The 15,228-nt window shown below is 54.5% G+C and overlaps 4 protein-coding genes across 4 annotated transcripts; 2 read left to right on the top strand and 2 right to left on the bottom strand.

Annotated features, from left to right (window-relative positions):
• Window positions 1-2,685: 2,685 nt before the first annotated feature.
• CGCA056_v002797 (putative acid phosphatase) lies at window positions 2,686-3,954 on the bottom strand (the record flags this gene model as incomplete). Its single annotated transcript, XM_037318054.1, has 3 exons — window positions 2,686-3,421; window positions 3,475-3,788; window positions 3,847-3,954. The coding sequence occupies 3 exons, from the start codon at window positions 3,952-3,954 to the stop codon at window positions 2,686-2,688; spliced, it is 1,158 nt and encodes a 385-aa protein (XP_037182736.1).
• A 2,172-nt stretch (window positions 3,955-6,126) lies between these two features.
• Window positions 6,127-8,718, top strand: lepB-2 (Transcription factor lepE; the record flags this gene model as incomplete). The annotated part of the gene is made up of 4 exons (XM_037318053.1): window positions 6,127-6,771; window positions 6,841-8,400; window positions 8,461-8,565; window positions 8,626-8,718. The coding sequence occupies 4 exons, from the start codon at window positions 6,127-6,129 to the stop codon at window positions 8,716-8,718; spliced, it is 2,403 nt and encodes an 800-aa protein (XP_037182737.1).
• Window positions 8,719-10,775: 2,057 nt separating this feature from the next.
• Window positions 10,776-12,001, top strand: CGCA056_v002795 (uncharacterized protein; the record flags this gene model as incomplete). Its single annotated transcript, XM_037318052.1, has 4 exons — window positions 10,776-11,005; window positions 11,060-11,545; window positions 11,830-11,939; window positions 11,997-12,001. The coding sequence occupies 4 exons, from the start codon at window positions 10,776-10,778 to the stop codon at window positions 11,999-12,001; spliced, it is 831 nt and encodes a 276-aa protein (XP_037182734.1).
• Window positions 12,002-13,303: 1,302 nt separating this feature from the next.
• On the bottom strand, window positions 13,304-15,127 carry CGCA056_v002794 (uncharacterized protein; the record flags this gene model as incomplete). The annotated part of the gene is made up of 2 exons (XM_037318051.1): window positions 13,304-14,692; window positions 14,741-15,127. The coding sequence occupies 2 exons, from the start codon at window positions 15,125-15,127 to the stop codon at window positions 13,304-13,306; spliced, it is 1,776 nt and encodes a 591-aa protein (XP_037182735.1).
• Window positions 15,128-15,228: the final 101 nt, after the last annotated feature.

The following is a 15,228-nucleotide window of genomic DNA, read 5'->3' as shown; positions in this document are numbered from 1 at the left end:
GCAGCTTGAGCTTAGCTCCCCACTGCGGAGATCTCCTTGTTTCCTCCTGTTTTCCCACATTTTCCCCATCCAATTGCTAGGCCAATTGATGGGAAGAGAACAATAGGAGACCACTCGTCAGTCCCAGAGCCGTGAACACGCCGGAGGCCCGTGCAGTGAAGAATGATGTTATCGCCATGCAAGGTCGATCCATGCAGGTCATCTCTCAGTTCCCCCTCATTCGAACAAGAACACGGTCCTTAGGTTCGAAGCCAGGACTACGGGTGCAAAGAGCAGGACGAGCTTTCTGCACAAGTGAGATCCGTCTTGTCCCATTGTCCAGGAGGACGACAATTGTCCTCCAGGAAGCCAGACCGAGCACCGCCCCGCCAACGGTCCGATCGAGCAGCTCGACGCAAGAGACCGTGAGTCTCAACGGACGTCCAAGCGGGGGAGAAAAGCCTCACAACCTTGGCACAGCGTTGCGGATGCCAGCGGCCGACGGGGGCCATTCCTCGTAGGACGACGGAAGGGCAAGAGTCGTGATGCGAAACAGTAGTACAGACCTGGCGTTCGAACGGAGCGGGACTGGGGAATCCACATATCTTCCCACGGAGATCCTCTCGCGTTACACCAGGAGTGTTTCTCGTCGCGAGAGGTTGCATCTTGGCCAGCTCTTTTGCGGGTATCCGCATGGCCTCCTGGTCGCAAGATGATCGGGTTGCTCTTTTTTTTCTTCTCTCTTCTCTGCTGGGCGTCACGGGATATGGAATACCCCAACGGCGCAAGAGACGGAGGGGAAAATGTCTTGTCACACAGAGTCACAGTCCGGTTGAGATTGCGACCCTGAGAGTTGCAAAGGTGACGTCGAAGACAGCAACTGGAAACAAGCCCCAAAAGTGGGGGGACGCACGCCTCCCGATAGCTGTCGCGATGGCTGATGCTGCCATCGTCGCCAGCCACCCGGAGCAATGGCGCCCATTGGGAAAATATTGTCCAGCAAGGGGGATTCTGTCGTGCAGTCTCCTTCCTGGCGCGCTCTTCCTGGCGTGTCTATTGACAGATGTGAGACATGCAAGGGAACAACAGGCACTGGCGGTAGCGCCGCGTGCCTTCGCCCTGGCGCTAATGCCTCAAGCGCGGCGACGGCCTCACGACGAGGCCCGCTCTTAGAGTCGCCGCGGTCGCATCAATGTCTGGCGAATGAGGAATCCTCGCGGCTGGCGTGGCGCAGGAGGAGTCCGTTCTTCTGTGTCATTAGCCTCGCAACAGCGTTCCTAGTCTCCTATTCAATGTCAGAAAGTCGTGGCCGGGACGGCTTTGAGAATTGCGTCTAGAAGGAATTGCCGCGCTTCGGGGCCGATGTTGAAAGACGCGGCGGAGCAGAAATGGTGGCTTGTCTTCGAGTCATGGAGATTTGCTAGGCCTGGCTTTGGTGAGACGACTCTCGGACTGCGAATCTTACATGCGAGTCATACTGGCAGGCAGGAACGTGGTCTAAATTCTGGCACTGACAACAACGTAGTGAAAATCAGTCTGATCGATCCTGTGAGTGAGCGAATCTAGATAGACGTCGACATTGCCATGAAAGGTCGCAACTTCTAATCGAGGACTTTTTAACGATCTCGGCATTGGCCAGTAGGCTAGGTAGAGTCAAAATGTCGGCATTTGCTTTTGAGCTAGGTGTGATGCATGCTTCGGGAATAGCTTCAGATAAAGTTACCCTTACGTACGATGCGCCTCAACCGCGCCGTTCGTCACATTTACCGGCATGCATCCGGCCCGTCTTGCTTCCCAAAAGCTACAATACCGGATGTGGAACGGCGTGTCATAATTGATTGATACCCTAGAGTACCGTTTGCTGCATCGAAGCCCATTCATTATATTGGCATCAGATCTTGTCTATATTATATCATCTCGTGCGACCCTTAGCATGTGACGAGCTGCATATGATTGTGTCGTACAATACACATACATCATGGAAGCTGCGATAGGTCGGTTCTGTGGGACTCACGCGATGCTTCGCTCTCGCCGAAGACACCACTTTGCTCCGTCAATGAGTCGTGAAGTGTCCGCAACAGGCGACCCAAACCTGCGAAAAACGGCGAAAAGGCGGCTTCGCTATGCGGTCTGGGGCAGGACGCACCAAACCCATGTCCGTTGCTGCACATGCGCGATCCGCCTCCGAGGCTAGCGATAGTCGGGTGATAGCTGGGTGTTTCCTCACGCTGCCAACGTCCGACGGATTCCAGAAGTCACGCCAGAATGTTCGACTCTTGACAGCAAATATACTGGCCTGAATTCAACGGATAACAGTGGTTCACCATTAATTTCCGTTGAAGCCCGGTGATGGTCAGAATGCGCCCGATGTGTTCGTGCAACCTTCCATCTGAAGGGCGGGCTCACGAGCTGGTCAAGCACTTACGCACAAGACCAGCCCATGCGCTTTACCTCTGCGCAACGTTGCTTCCGATCAAATTGCCGTACCGCAATTGGAAGTGCCCCTTTTGTGACGCGCGAGGTCAACAGCGTCCTCTCAAGCTCTTGAGGCCCACGCAGCGGTATGAGAAGGCTCAGGTTGACTTTGCGATTTGCAATCATAGGAGGCTGGAAATCGCCAAAGCTTCATATGCATAAGATGCTCGATCAGACTTCGGCATAACCCGGCGGGGCGCAAGCTTTCGAAGTTGTCTAAGTTCTCGATGCTCAAGCCCCATGCCTGACAGGAACCTGCGGTATATACTTTGGTTGGAATCTGGCATCATAGAGAGTGCCTTTTCCATCATACGGTGTTTCCTCCTTATGGAAAATCCATTGCAAGCGAATATGCTCCAGAATTGGCAGCCCGCTCGACCCGTTGAGTCCAAGATTCGGAGGCGGATACGGACGGAACTTGCCAGTGTCGTTGTTCAAGGCTCCAGGGTACGATTCGGAATTGTTCACGTCCGCCATGTTAGGCGGGTCCTTGTTTGATACGAGAACTTTGCTTCCGAGGTTCTGCGCAAACTGGTAGATGTTGGCTCCAACATCATACCTCCCGAGGTTCGGAAGCTCCCAGTTGAACTCGACCGTCGACATCATCGAGTAGTGCGAGTAGAAGGTCTTGTCCTCTGTCCCTTTCAGGTTCTTGGGAATTGCACTTCCCATCAAGAGTGACACGATCTGGTTCGGCTTGCCCTTGTCTTCGGACTCGTCGTAGGTCAAGAGGATGAGAGTCCTCTCCTTGAAGGCGTCTTCGGCCAATATGGGCTTCAAAAAGTCGCGGGCCCACTTGGTGGCGTACTCGAGGGTGGTATTGTGACCGTCGTTCATCATGTTGGGAGTCATGAAAACGTACTGGGGTACTTGCTTGGCCTCGAAGTCAGTCTTCCACTCTTGGAAATCCTGGATGTTGAGCAGCCGGGTTCCGTTGAGATTAATGGAGTCAAAGGAGACAAAGGGGCTGCGCGAATATCAGTTTCCACAGAAGCAAACTTCATCAACAGGCCAACCAACTTGTGCTTTCGGACGTAGTCCCACTTGCCGCCGCCCGTCTGGCCATCACTGGCATCGGCCAAGTAGCCCGGTCCAGGCAAATCCTCCATGTATGCCTTCCATGATACGCCCCGCCAGTCGAGCAGGTCGACGATGGTAGAGACGTTTATTGGCAGACGTATGCGTTCGTCGTGGTTCAGGCCAAAGTAGTCGCCTGCAAGAGCTGCAATGTAGTTCGGCTGGCTTGGGTGGGTTTGGGCGTAATAATTGGTTAACAGAATCCCTTCCTTCTTCAGGTCGCCAATGTGGGAATCCCTGACTACTTTGGCAAAGTCCTGTGGACAGCTAATATCAGCAAGGGGTGCTGCCGGCGGAGGAGTGTGGGCTGCATACCTGGTTTTCCAGCCAGATGGAAATCAATCGATCGAAGCTCCTACCGGGGATATGATTGGCTTGAGAGATCGCGAGAAATCCCGAGAGCAAGGCGAGAGAGAGGCGCATCGTGTGTTCTTGGCGTCCGCTATTGCATTGCAGTCGTCAATCGGTGATATTGGAAGAGTCGAATCTCTGAAGAGGAAGCTGTTTTGTTTTGTTTTGTTCTGAAAGCCAGAAGCCACGGCTTTCGCAGCGAAATGCCATAATCGCAGCAAAGCAAACACATTGTGTCGCCACGAGCTCGCTTCCGCTCCGGTACGTGTCTCACAATGCTACAGTTCGCCGGGGCCATGGCGGCCGAGGAGTGTCGCGTAGCACGCGCAGGCAAGCCAGCATCCCGTGCAGCGTTTGACGTCGATCCCCTTGAAACGCTTCCAGCGTGGCCATTGCCAGCTCGCATCTGCCATCTGCCAGCCAGCCTACGAAAGCCTGCCAAAGCCTCCCGAAGCCTCCTTGTGGCTGTGACCGGACCAAGACACGAATAGGGACCCTGCACCGATCTCGGAGTGCTGATCCGCCATCGACAAGGATTTTGATCTGATAACTTTAAATGTGGACTGAAGAAAAAAAAAATTGGTGAGGAGGCCTGCGTGTTTGCGTAGCCGCTGCGGGCGATCACACCAGGCTGGAGCCCGTCGGGTCTTCGAAAAGCTTTTTCGGAAACTTGTGGGGTGTTCGTGTCTGCTGGGACGGGGAGGGATCCATTCCGCCTGCAGCTGCTGCGCGATATGAGTGGTCGGAAAGATCAGTCTCTTTCGTGATGCATTCCTGCAATTGCAAACTATGACCCCACTCGTGTTTAACCGCTCGCTCGCGTGCCTGCCCCCCTTGTTCCTTGAGCAGCTGGGTTGGGCTTCGACGTGAAATTTTTGCAGACGACGATTTTCGGGTCCCGAGATATGCGGTCCGTCCTTCCACGTCGATTTTGGGGTTGGTGTTGGGGTCATCGCATCAGTCTTCGTCCGCTGGCAGCATCGATGCCAGCAGATCCCGTTCTGTCATCTTTGACAGGATGGGATACATGAATTCTGACTGATGCAGCATACCATCGGTCGTGGCGGGAACCTGTTTACGAGAATCAAAAGTTCTCGCTTCGCATGCCGGTGATCATTTCGTGACCCAATGCCAATGGCACTGCCAAGGGTTCACCGTAGGTTCGAATGACAAAAAAGATCCATTGATGGAGACGGGGGCATCACGAACCCGGAATGGTCGGCAGCGCCTAGTGTCAATCGGTGTGGCACAGCCTGACACTCCTCCGCTGCAGGTGCTTTTTTTTCACACCCGTCGGTACGGGCAAAGTAGCGTCGTGCATGCATCGCATCCCTGGAGAGACGGAGGCGGACTCTGAGAGGGGGAAGACTGAGATGTCGCCATGCCACTTGGGGATGTATGACTCCAACAGATGATGACAGTGTTTGGGCTGCTTTGACGGCCGCGTTGCCGACTAGACGACAGAAGGATCAAGAGGCGTCGTCCAGCGAGTGTCTGGTCTTGCGCTTGTGTGTTGTGTAGTCTGTATGGCTTCCTTCGTTCGGTCTAACGAGGCCGCGTCGTGGGGTTACTCAATGCCCTCTCAATGCCCTCGCAATCCCCCCATCACGACGTTACAACACAATCGACGAGGATGATGGCAGTCCAGGGCATGCCATCTCGATTTATGTCAAGCTGGTGAGAACCGCGCGTCTTGCGTCGGCTTACTGCGTAGTATTTCGCTCGGTTTGTGGGTTGCAGAGAGCAAATTATCTGATGGAGATCCCTGCAGTGTGAGTCAAGAGATGGAGAACAATTGGGGGGAAGGCCCGATCTAATCTTATCAGATGCCCCACTCATTAGTGGGAATTCTGGCTCGGCGCTGCTCGGTTATACCACCTCTGTGCTCGGAGACATCGGTCTTAGGTAAGCTTTCTGGGCGCCCTCTAACACTCGTGCACCCAAAAATAGGTAGCACGCTGTTAAGCCTCACGCGTCGCAGCCTCGGCTCTAACTCGAACTGCCTGACAGGGGCAAGTTTCTTCCCTTGGCCTCTCCAGTGCATCTTGACAGCAAACGGCAGGTGAAAAAGAACGCTCCGGACCGGAGCCTGACTTGAGTTTGTCACTCTGTACTTTTGTTATAACCATGCTGGTGGCAAGTGTTGCGCGCGGCACACTTTTCCCTCGTTTTTGATCATTCTTCGCTGCGTTGCAATCGATAAGCCCGCATCAAGAAAGAAAAAAAATGCCCAACGAGGACAAAATGTCGCCCCCCTCAGTAGACGACAACGACAGTCTCTCTCCCACCAACTCCCGGGGAGATGACGACGAGAACAGCCAACACCCCCGCAAACGCCAGCGTGTGCGTCTCAGCTGTCTAGAGTGCCGCCGAAGAAAGCTCTCTTGTGACCGTGGCTATCCGTGCCAGCGGTGCTTGAAGAGCGGCACTCCTGACCGCTGCACCTACGAGACCAAGTCTGGCGTCGTTCTGAACGCCAGCTCAGGAGTCCCCCCCGCCTTTGCCCAGCTGGACTCTCGGAGGAACGGTGAACTGGCCATGGGCGGCACCAAGGAAACCGACATGTCCCTGGTCCGGGAGGCGGCCAAGGACCACGACCGCATCCGCCGTCTTGAGCTGGAAGTCGCTCAGCTCAAGACTCAACTCACCCGACAGGCCATGTCCAGCTTCGATGGCAGCACAGTTGCCGGCACCAACTCACCGCACACTCAGAAGGATGAGTCCACCGACACGCCCGCCAATGATCCATGCGCCAACACTCACCAAATGGAGAAGTGCTGGCATCAGTACAGCGACGGTGGCGCCAATTCAGAGCTCCGCTTTTTCAGAGGCAAGGAATTCAGGACGAGGTATTTCGGTCCTCACAACGCCACGATGGCGTTCATTGAGGTAGGTCTATCGAGCTCCTCTGGGAGCCTCAATGATTTCGTGGAGGACATTTATCTGACTTCATTCCAGTTGACTGGCCTGTGTCCCTTTATGAAGGAGACAGCAGACGAATGGCTGAAGCCAGTGAAGGCTCATGACCGCAAGGATCGTAAGAAGCGCAAGGAGGACCGCGACAAGTTTTATGCTCAGCCTGACCCCCGGCTGGAGGCTCTTCTGCCTCCCAAGGAGCAAGTCGATGCCCTGGTTGAGGTCTACATCGACCAGTTCGAGCAAATGCACCGCATCATTCACATCCCCACCTTCAGGAGGGAGTACTCGGAATTCTGGGAGAACCCTGTCGAGTCCCGCTATGCCGCCTTCACCGCCCTTGTCTTGGCCATCATCGCGGTTGCAAACTGCATCCACACTCACGAGTCTATGAGGTTCACGGGCATGATCTCCAATGCCCAGACCACCGCCGAGAAGTACATCAAAGCCGTTGAGGATTGGCAGGACAAGCAGAGCGTGAAGCACCGAAAGCTCATCCACTACCAAATTGCATGCCTCCTGTATCTTGGCAAGCGCGTCAACACGGTCAAGAAGAAGCGCTTCTGGACGAACTCGGGAGCTCTTATCCAGGATGGAATTTCAGTCGGTCTCCATCGTGAGCCCAGCCACATGTCCGGCAAGATCTCAGTCTACAACCAGGAAATGAGGAGGAGGATATGGGCGACGGTGCAGGAATTCGACATGCAGGCCTCCTTCGACCACGGTCTGCCAACGCTTGTTAGCCAACTGCACTACGACGTGCAGCCCCCGAGGAATTTGGACGACGAGGACTTTGACGAGGACACCACTCAGCTGCCCCCCTCGAAGCACGGAAAGGAGTACACTTTCTCCTCCTACCAGAATCTCGCTCGCCAGAGTCTGCCCCTCCGCATGGAGTTGAGCAGGCTATTGTGTGGTCCACCTGGGGAGATCGACTACGATCAAGTCATCAGGTACACTAACGACATCACCCACGAGATCGACTCTCTGCCATCTTGGGAGCACAACAACAACAACACCCACGGCGGCAAGCGTCCGCTCCTCGCCTACACCCTCCTCCACGTCCAGCTCCGCCAGTACATCATTCCTCTCCACCAACCATTCCTCAAGCTGCGAAAGTCGAATGCCAAATACCAGTACTCCGAAATCATCTACTACAACGCCGCCCGAGACATCGTGCTCCTGCACGACAAGCTCTATGAGCAGGGCATCCGCTGCCTCAACTTCCTTCGCGAAGACACCCTCACCACGGCCGTCAACCTCTGCAGTGTCACGATGCTGCAGCCCCGCGGCTCGACCAACATGATCATGATCAACTCCCAGCACACGGTGAAGTTGCTCGAGAAGTGCCTTTTGATGAAGGAGGATAGGCTGCTGCGGACCGGCAACAACGAGCCGTGGGGTTATTCCATCATGTGCTCTTCCCTCGGCCTGCTCGAGGCCCATCTGGGCACGAAGACGACGGAGCAAGCGAAGGCGTCGTCCGCGGAACGCTTTGTCAACCTGCACTACAAGCTGCTGGCGAACCAGGAGCCGCCGGTATCGAGCCAGCCATCGGAGCTCTCCAAGATCCCCGGCCTGGAGGTTCCCGAAAGACCAAAGGTGAGCATATTCCGCAACCGTTTCTGCACAAACGAACACTTACTAACTGAACCGCTCAAGTCCGTCACGCCTTTCTCCTTCCAGGGGTACCCGTCGTCTCACAACACGGTCGACGGACTGCTGCCTCAACCGCTACCTTGGATGTCATCATCCATGGATCCGCAGGTGAGTCTTCACGGAGACTTCTCCCCAGCACTCGTTGCTGACAGTGTGTTGGCGGCAAAGACGCAGCAGCAGTCGTTCAATCCCGACTTTAGTCTTGAAGCTCTGGGATTGAATTTGAACGAGTTGTGGGGAGAGTCGTGGGACTTTAGCTAAGATTTGGCGCACAGTTTGATTTTTCTGATTTAATGGCCGTTTACCTGGAAAGCCAGGAAGGGATAGCCCACCAAGGGCTTGATTTCGGAGGGCGATGATCTGTTACGGATCGTGTTTACGATGTTCGGAAAGCTTGATACCCATCTCAATTCCTCTACGGGATCTAGATATGTAATAACACCATGTCGATGACTCGCAGCATTTATTGCACCTGCTCTTTGGGTGTTGGTCTGTTCGTTCGGGACTTTCTTTTGCCCAGACACGAGCAGTTGACTTGTCGTCTTCATTTCCTCTACGCGATAAAGACCTGGGCCAGCATCCACCAATGCAATTTCCCATCGCCTGGTCCTGAGTTTTTTGGCCCATCCACACTGTTGGGACCCATTGAAAGAGCTCATCTGGAACCCCGGATCCGGATGCTGCCGACAACTGACTCGGGCAGATTGAATTATTGAAAAGAGGGCGCCGGGGCCACGCCAGCCAACCTCTCACCTACAGGCGACAGCCTTGACACGAACATTTTGTCTTCGGCCGAGTGACCAGAAGGCCACCCGATTGCCATGTGGACTCCAGAGCTTGTCCACAATAGCCCAAAGGAGCTTCAATAAAGACGTTTGCAGACCCCACCTCAAATACGACTCTTTCGCATATACGTATCTGCGATATATACCTCTCGCCACATGGGGTCCCGACAAAAACGGTCCCCAAGAACATGGCGAGCGCGCGAAACTGTTGTAAAACTAAAACGGGACCCCATCGCTCAGCCCACGCTGCGACGCCAGAGAGGCAAACAACCCAGTTCCGTCACGACCGTCGGCCATGTTCCTCAGCGGCTGCGGTCGCGCCTGATTCGCGGGCGCATAACCTCGCCGCCAGCTGAGGCGGGATGTGTCAAGCGATCTTTCATGCTCGCCTCCCAACCGTTGTCGATGACGCAGATCAATCCAGCCATCACCCTTGTGTCGTTCCCGCGAGAGCTCGGGGAGAATGCGCAATTCGGTGAAGAAACAGAAAAAAGACCGCATTTTCTTCTTCCCAAGCACCCAAGCTGCAACTTGCAAGCATGCGACGTCCCCACACAACTCAAATCGCACCATGTCCGACGACGCACATCCGTCAGACCGCTTGGAGACCAGACAACGAGACCACGAGGAGAAGCTCGGGCGGGGAACGAGAGGAGTTGGATATCGAGGTTACATGGCTCCCTCACTGGCACCGGACCAAGATGCCAGATGCAGGCACAGCGACAGGGATCAGCTCGGTACCTAAATGCATCTAGCAGCGAATGCTCCCCTGCCAGACGGTGACCCTTGGGCCCGACCACCCTCCTGTTTCTCCTCAATGGCCCCCAATCGCCGTGCTAAAGGCGGCAGCTGCGCAAGCTCCCTCTAGGCTGCTCACTAGAATCCCACGATATCGTCTCGGCATCCCGCCAGGGGCTTGCTCAGGCCCATATTCGACAGCGGGAAACGCTTCATTAGCACCATCGGCAAACGGCACTTGCAAACATGGCCTGGCCCAATCGCGACACTACGCCGTACCACGGGCGGGGTCGAGAGGGCACCAATGTGACCGATTCTCAGACCCTTTTGCTCTGGGCGAGAGGAGGATGTGATGGCCCTCGGAGATGATTGTTACCTAGCCTGGTGGGAAATATTGATCTCTGGTTCGTCGAGAGGGGCGTGACGGGACCCCAGCAGCGCTCTTCGAGTGTCTCGTGGATGATTTGCATGTCCTGAGAGGACGAGACAAGAAACGAAATGTGACTATAAGATATGCAAGACGACGCTGATCGGACGCAGGAACAGGCCCTTCTTGAACAACATCCAAGGTCGCTTGCCTGCTTTGCCTCACCGAGTCATTATTGCCCCCTCCCACACGTCACTCCCGTCAGCTGCAGTGGTGACAGTTTCAGAAGATCAGATAGACATATTTAGAGACGATCCCCCAGTTCGTCTCAGAAATCTTCTTATCTAGTACCGCACATCCGGCAGCTCCAACCCGATCCCTTCTTCACATCAAGCTTGACTTTCGACAAGTCATCCCCAAAAGTCACAATGGCCCCTTCCGTCCTCCGCCTCGCCTCGTGGCTTGCTGCCGCCGCCAGCTTCGTCTCCGCGGCCCCCATCCAGGCCCGTGCCGTCATCGACCACGATGCCGTTGTTGGCTTCCCTGAGACCGTCCCCTCAGGCACCGTCGGTGCTCTGTACCTCAAGTACAAGCCTTACCTCAAGGTCGTGAACGGCTGTGTTCCCTTCCCTGCCGTCGACGCCGCCGGTAACACTGGGTATGCTCTCTCACTCTCATACCACGTCTCACACAGAACACTAACACTTTCCAGCGGCGGCCTCGCCACCTCCGGCTCTTCCAACGGGGGCTGCTCCTCCTCCACCGGCCAGGTCTACGCCCGCGGTGGCTCCTACAACGGCGCCTACGCCATCATGTACTCCTACTACATGCCCAAGGACTCCCCCTCGTCCGGCCTCGGCCACCGCCACGACTGGGAGAACACCGTCGTTTGGCTCTCCGCCGCCTCCGACTCCGCTACCGTCCTCGGCGTCGCTGTCTCCGCGCACGGCGAGTACGACACCAAGACCTCCGGCATCAGCTGGACTGACACCACCCACCCGCGCGTCGGCTACCAGAGCATCTGGCCCGTCAACCACCAGATGATCTTCACCAGCGACCAGGGCGGCCAGCAGCCCCTCATCGCCTGGGAGTCGCTCACCGACGCCGCCCGCACCGCGCTCGAGAACACCGACTTTGGCAGCGCTAACGTGCCCATGAAGGAGGCCAACTTCAACAACAACCTCGGCAAGGCTGCTTTGTAAGTCTGTTTGCCTTGGTTGTAAGGGGAATGATGGGATGATGATATTCTACTATTTTAATCGGGAGGCACGCGACTACTTGGTCCGGCCTCAGGGATGACTTTCATGCACATAACTTCTTAGTATGGAGCGAGGACTGGGTTTCCTCTGACGACGGCTCCTTAATACATAACCATATTGATATCTCGAACTCGAGGCTTCATGAATTGCGATGTGTTGTGATGCGACAGGAGTGATCTGCGAACCCGAGCATACGAAGGCCACTAACACGCGGATCGCCCAGGAACAGCGCACATCAAGGCAATCACAATCTCTTGGAATCCGACTTCCCCGAACCGTCAATCCGGCCGAGAGAGCCCGCAAACTCAATTCTCAATCGTTTGCTCTTCCAATGTAAATGAGGAGAAGCTAAGACTTATTTTTTGCGGGCAGTCCCGCTAACCAGCAAAGCATAAATGACGCCCACACCACTTCAGCGCAACAGGGTGGCCGTTGCTGTTCAGCTCCTGGCAGTGCCGTTTATGCGGTTCTCCAACACACACCAAATTCCCAACCCCTCACTGGTGTTGCTTGTTGCCTGCCGAACATGGCAACATACCTCCGATGCAAGCTTACTTGGAAAAGTTGGAAAATCATGGAAAAACTTATCCCATGTGATTTCAACAGCCCGATCTAAGCGCTTGAATTAGAGTACAAATTGACCGCCGATCACTTCTCGTCACGGCACGAACTGGTACTTTACAAGAGCCTCGGGCTTGGTCCGTGGGAAGGGAACCTTTGAGGCGGGATGGGCCGCACACGAGTCACGGCACCGCGCGCGCGCATGCACACACAAGAGTCTAAAGGGAGATCGAAGATTCAATCAAAACAACACACATCCAACCGGATACGTCGGCTTTTTCAGGTAAAACAGATTGATAAGATTCACCGGAAACTCGCATTCTGCACGTTTAAACCGGGGAGCGGGGGGCGGTCCCATCAGAGACGAACTGGTGGTCGCCGTTGAGCTCAAGATTCGCCCACGTGCTGGATAAGGTTGCCGCTCTTTCCAAAGTGTAAGTGGGTCTCTGACCCCGCATTTGGCGCGTCTGAAGGCTCTTATGCGCCATTTTCGCCGCCTTCCCCAACACCAAGAGGCCCTATGGCGCAACGGTAGCGCGTTCGACTCCAGATCCGGTCCTGCGACCGTTTCTGATACGATATCGAAAGGTTATCCGTTCAAATCGGGTTGGGGTCATTTCTTTTGCCTTTTGGAGCATCTGGAGATGTTTCTTTTTGTTGTTTTGATGCTTCTTGATCATGTTGAGCCGTTTGTGTCAAGATTGGGCGAGTTTTGTGATTCTGGGAGAAGGCGCAGATAAGGCAACTTGTGTCTCATATCTTTGGAAAGCGCTCACTCTCATCCCCGTTCTGACAAAATCTGACGGAGCCCGTGCGTGGCTGCGTTGAGATATGGGTGAATTTGGTCTTGGTGTGGGAGCAATCTGTCAATTTTCACTCAAATCTCACCTTGCTGTCTCACCGAGGGAATGTGCACAGGCCATCGGCACAGTCGGCCCCACAACCACCGAAGACCGGCTCCGGTCCGAATGCACCATTTAGGCCCTTTTCCGTGGATCCCGGTGGGCTTCAATTCAATTCACTCCCATATGCACGCTATTGACGACTCAGGTAGTAGATATTTCTTGTTTCTCAATATTATCAACACATGAATAGATGCTGTGCCGTATTAACGCCTTACAATTGACTAACGCCTGTTAAACGCCACGGCCGTAAGACCACGTCGCGTTCTTCAAATCTGTCTCCAACAATGCTACCACCTTTTCGTATATCTCTTGCCGAAAGTTCTCGTCATTCAAGTCAAGTTTGGGCCGCGCGAATTCTCCCCCAATGCACCTTTGCACGGCACTCTTGTAATTCAGGCTATCCATCTGCCTCTCCTGCAGCAGCCTCTGCGCCGTCATGGAGTCGTACATCAGTCTTGGAGCTCCAGGTGGAGGTGTCTCATACTGGATCCGAAGCGACTCAATCGTGTGTCCCAGGTTCAGCTCTAGCAGCAAGATCCCGAGAGCGAGCAGTGCAGGGCAGCGACTACTTGGTGCCGAATTGTTTCCTTTCTGTTTATCTTCTAGCCTTTCGTGTAGGCCTTTCATGACGAAGGCATGCTCGTATCGCAGCTCCGGCCCTCTTTTCAAGAACAAGATGTCGCGGCTTGTCAGAATTTCTGGAAGCCATGGCGTTTGGTGAAGTTGAAGAAAGCTGGATGCTATCATAGCTGCCAGGTGCAGCTTCGCCGACACCGGCATATGCGGGAACTCCAGCGGTCTTTCCAGGACCTCTCTCAGTGAAATTATGGACCACTGATCGCGGTCTGAGCCAAATGTTGGGTAGACGCCGAATTCCCGGCACACCTGACCACAGCGATCTCTGATCATCCCATAGCAATCGAAAGCGAGCTGCTTCTGACTCCGACGAATGCGTTCGCAGAGGTTGATGTGATCATGCAACCCCAAATTTGAAGAGCCGATACTCAGAGACGAGAAGGACTGCTGGACAACCATAGTCGAAGTCTGCCCAACGCAAGTTGTAGTGGCAGTTGCTGAGTGAGACGTGGTAAAGCTGACGCTCTTGCTTTTTCCCATACCAGGCATCTTTGTCTTCGAAGGCCTCCCGACGGATGTTAAAGTCTGAGCTGTCGCCTTTGGAAGCGCCTGAACGCGGACTTCCTCCCACGCCACCCGTTCACAAGGTTCCTTCTCGTCGTTTGCCGTTTTTTCGATCTTGTCGTAAGTCAAAGCCAATTGGAAAGCGAGTTTCTGAATGACATCCTCGTCTTCATCCTTCTGCGCGAGCTCGACTGAACGTGAAACCAGACCAAGATGGACCTCGTGTGCGCAGCTGCATTGGAAGCTCGACCGTAGTGCACGGTATACGCTGCCCGATATCTCCCGGACAAGTCTCATGAGTCGCCCTTGAGATCTCAGTTTTCTCTCTGGTTCCATCTTGATGTTGCGATCAATCAATGACTCCAAGCTTGTGATTCCATCCTTGATCGTCGTCATCTGTTCTGCATGGTCTGATCTCTTCAGGACGAATGAGGCGCGCTTGAACTCTCTTATGATAAAAGTGGCCTCTTGCCATTTGATCTACGAGACGAGTTAGAAACCAGAGTCTCTCATTGACAAGGTACTTACCTTGCCATCCGGTTGAAGGTCGAGCTTTTTCATCATTTCCTTGGTCGCTTCTTCCATGTCTTTGACAACATCCTCAAAAATGCTGAAGGACCTCCACAGCCTAGCCTTGATTTTGGCTTGGATTACGTCTTCTTGCCATGCTGGACCAAATGGATCCTCGACCATGGATTCAATCTGACAAGGCGAAACCAGCCCAACAAGAAGCTTTTCGCAAACATCCTGAAATCTGACCCGCTCGGTTTCTAGACTCAGGATCAGGATGCGAAGCTCTCTGTTATAGTTCCGCCAAGTGCGGATCGTCGAGATGCCCTGCTTGTAGTGCTCAAGTGCCGAGATGACCAAGGGAATGGTTCCCAAGACGACGCCTGCCACCTCGAAGCCGGACATCGCGAGCGCGTCAAATTTGAACGTCCTGAGGTAATTCAGACGACGTTAGTCTCGCTACGGCGGAGTAGTGACCCCTCAGCTGAAAAGTTGGTTCAACAGTA

The sequence above is a fragment of the Colletotrichum aenigma genome (assembly GCF_013390185.1).
Source record: "Colletotrichum aenigma strain Cg56 chromosome Unknown KSG_Cg56_contig02, whole genome shotgun sequence".
Taxonomy (NCBI): domain Eukaryota; kingdom Fungi; phylum Ascomycota; class Sordariomycetes; order Glomerellales; family Glomerellaceae; genus Colletotrichum; species Colletotrichum aenigma.
Note: the sequence above shows the minus strand (reverse complement) of the source record. Positions and strands in the feature narration are given on the sequence as shown.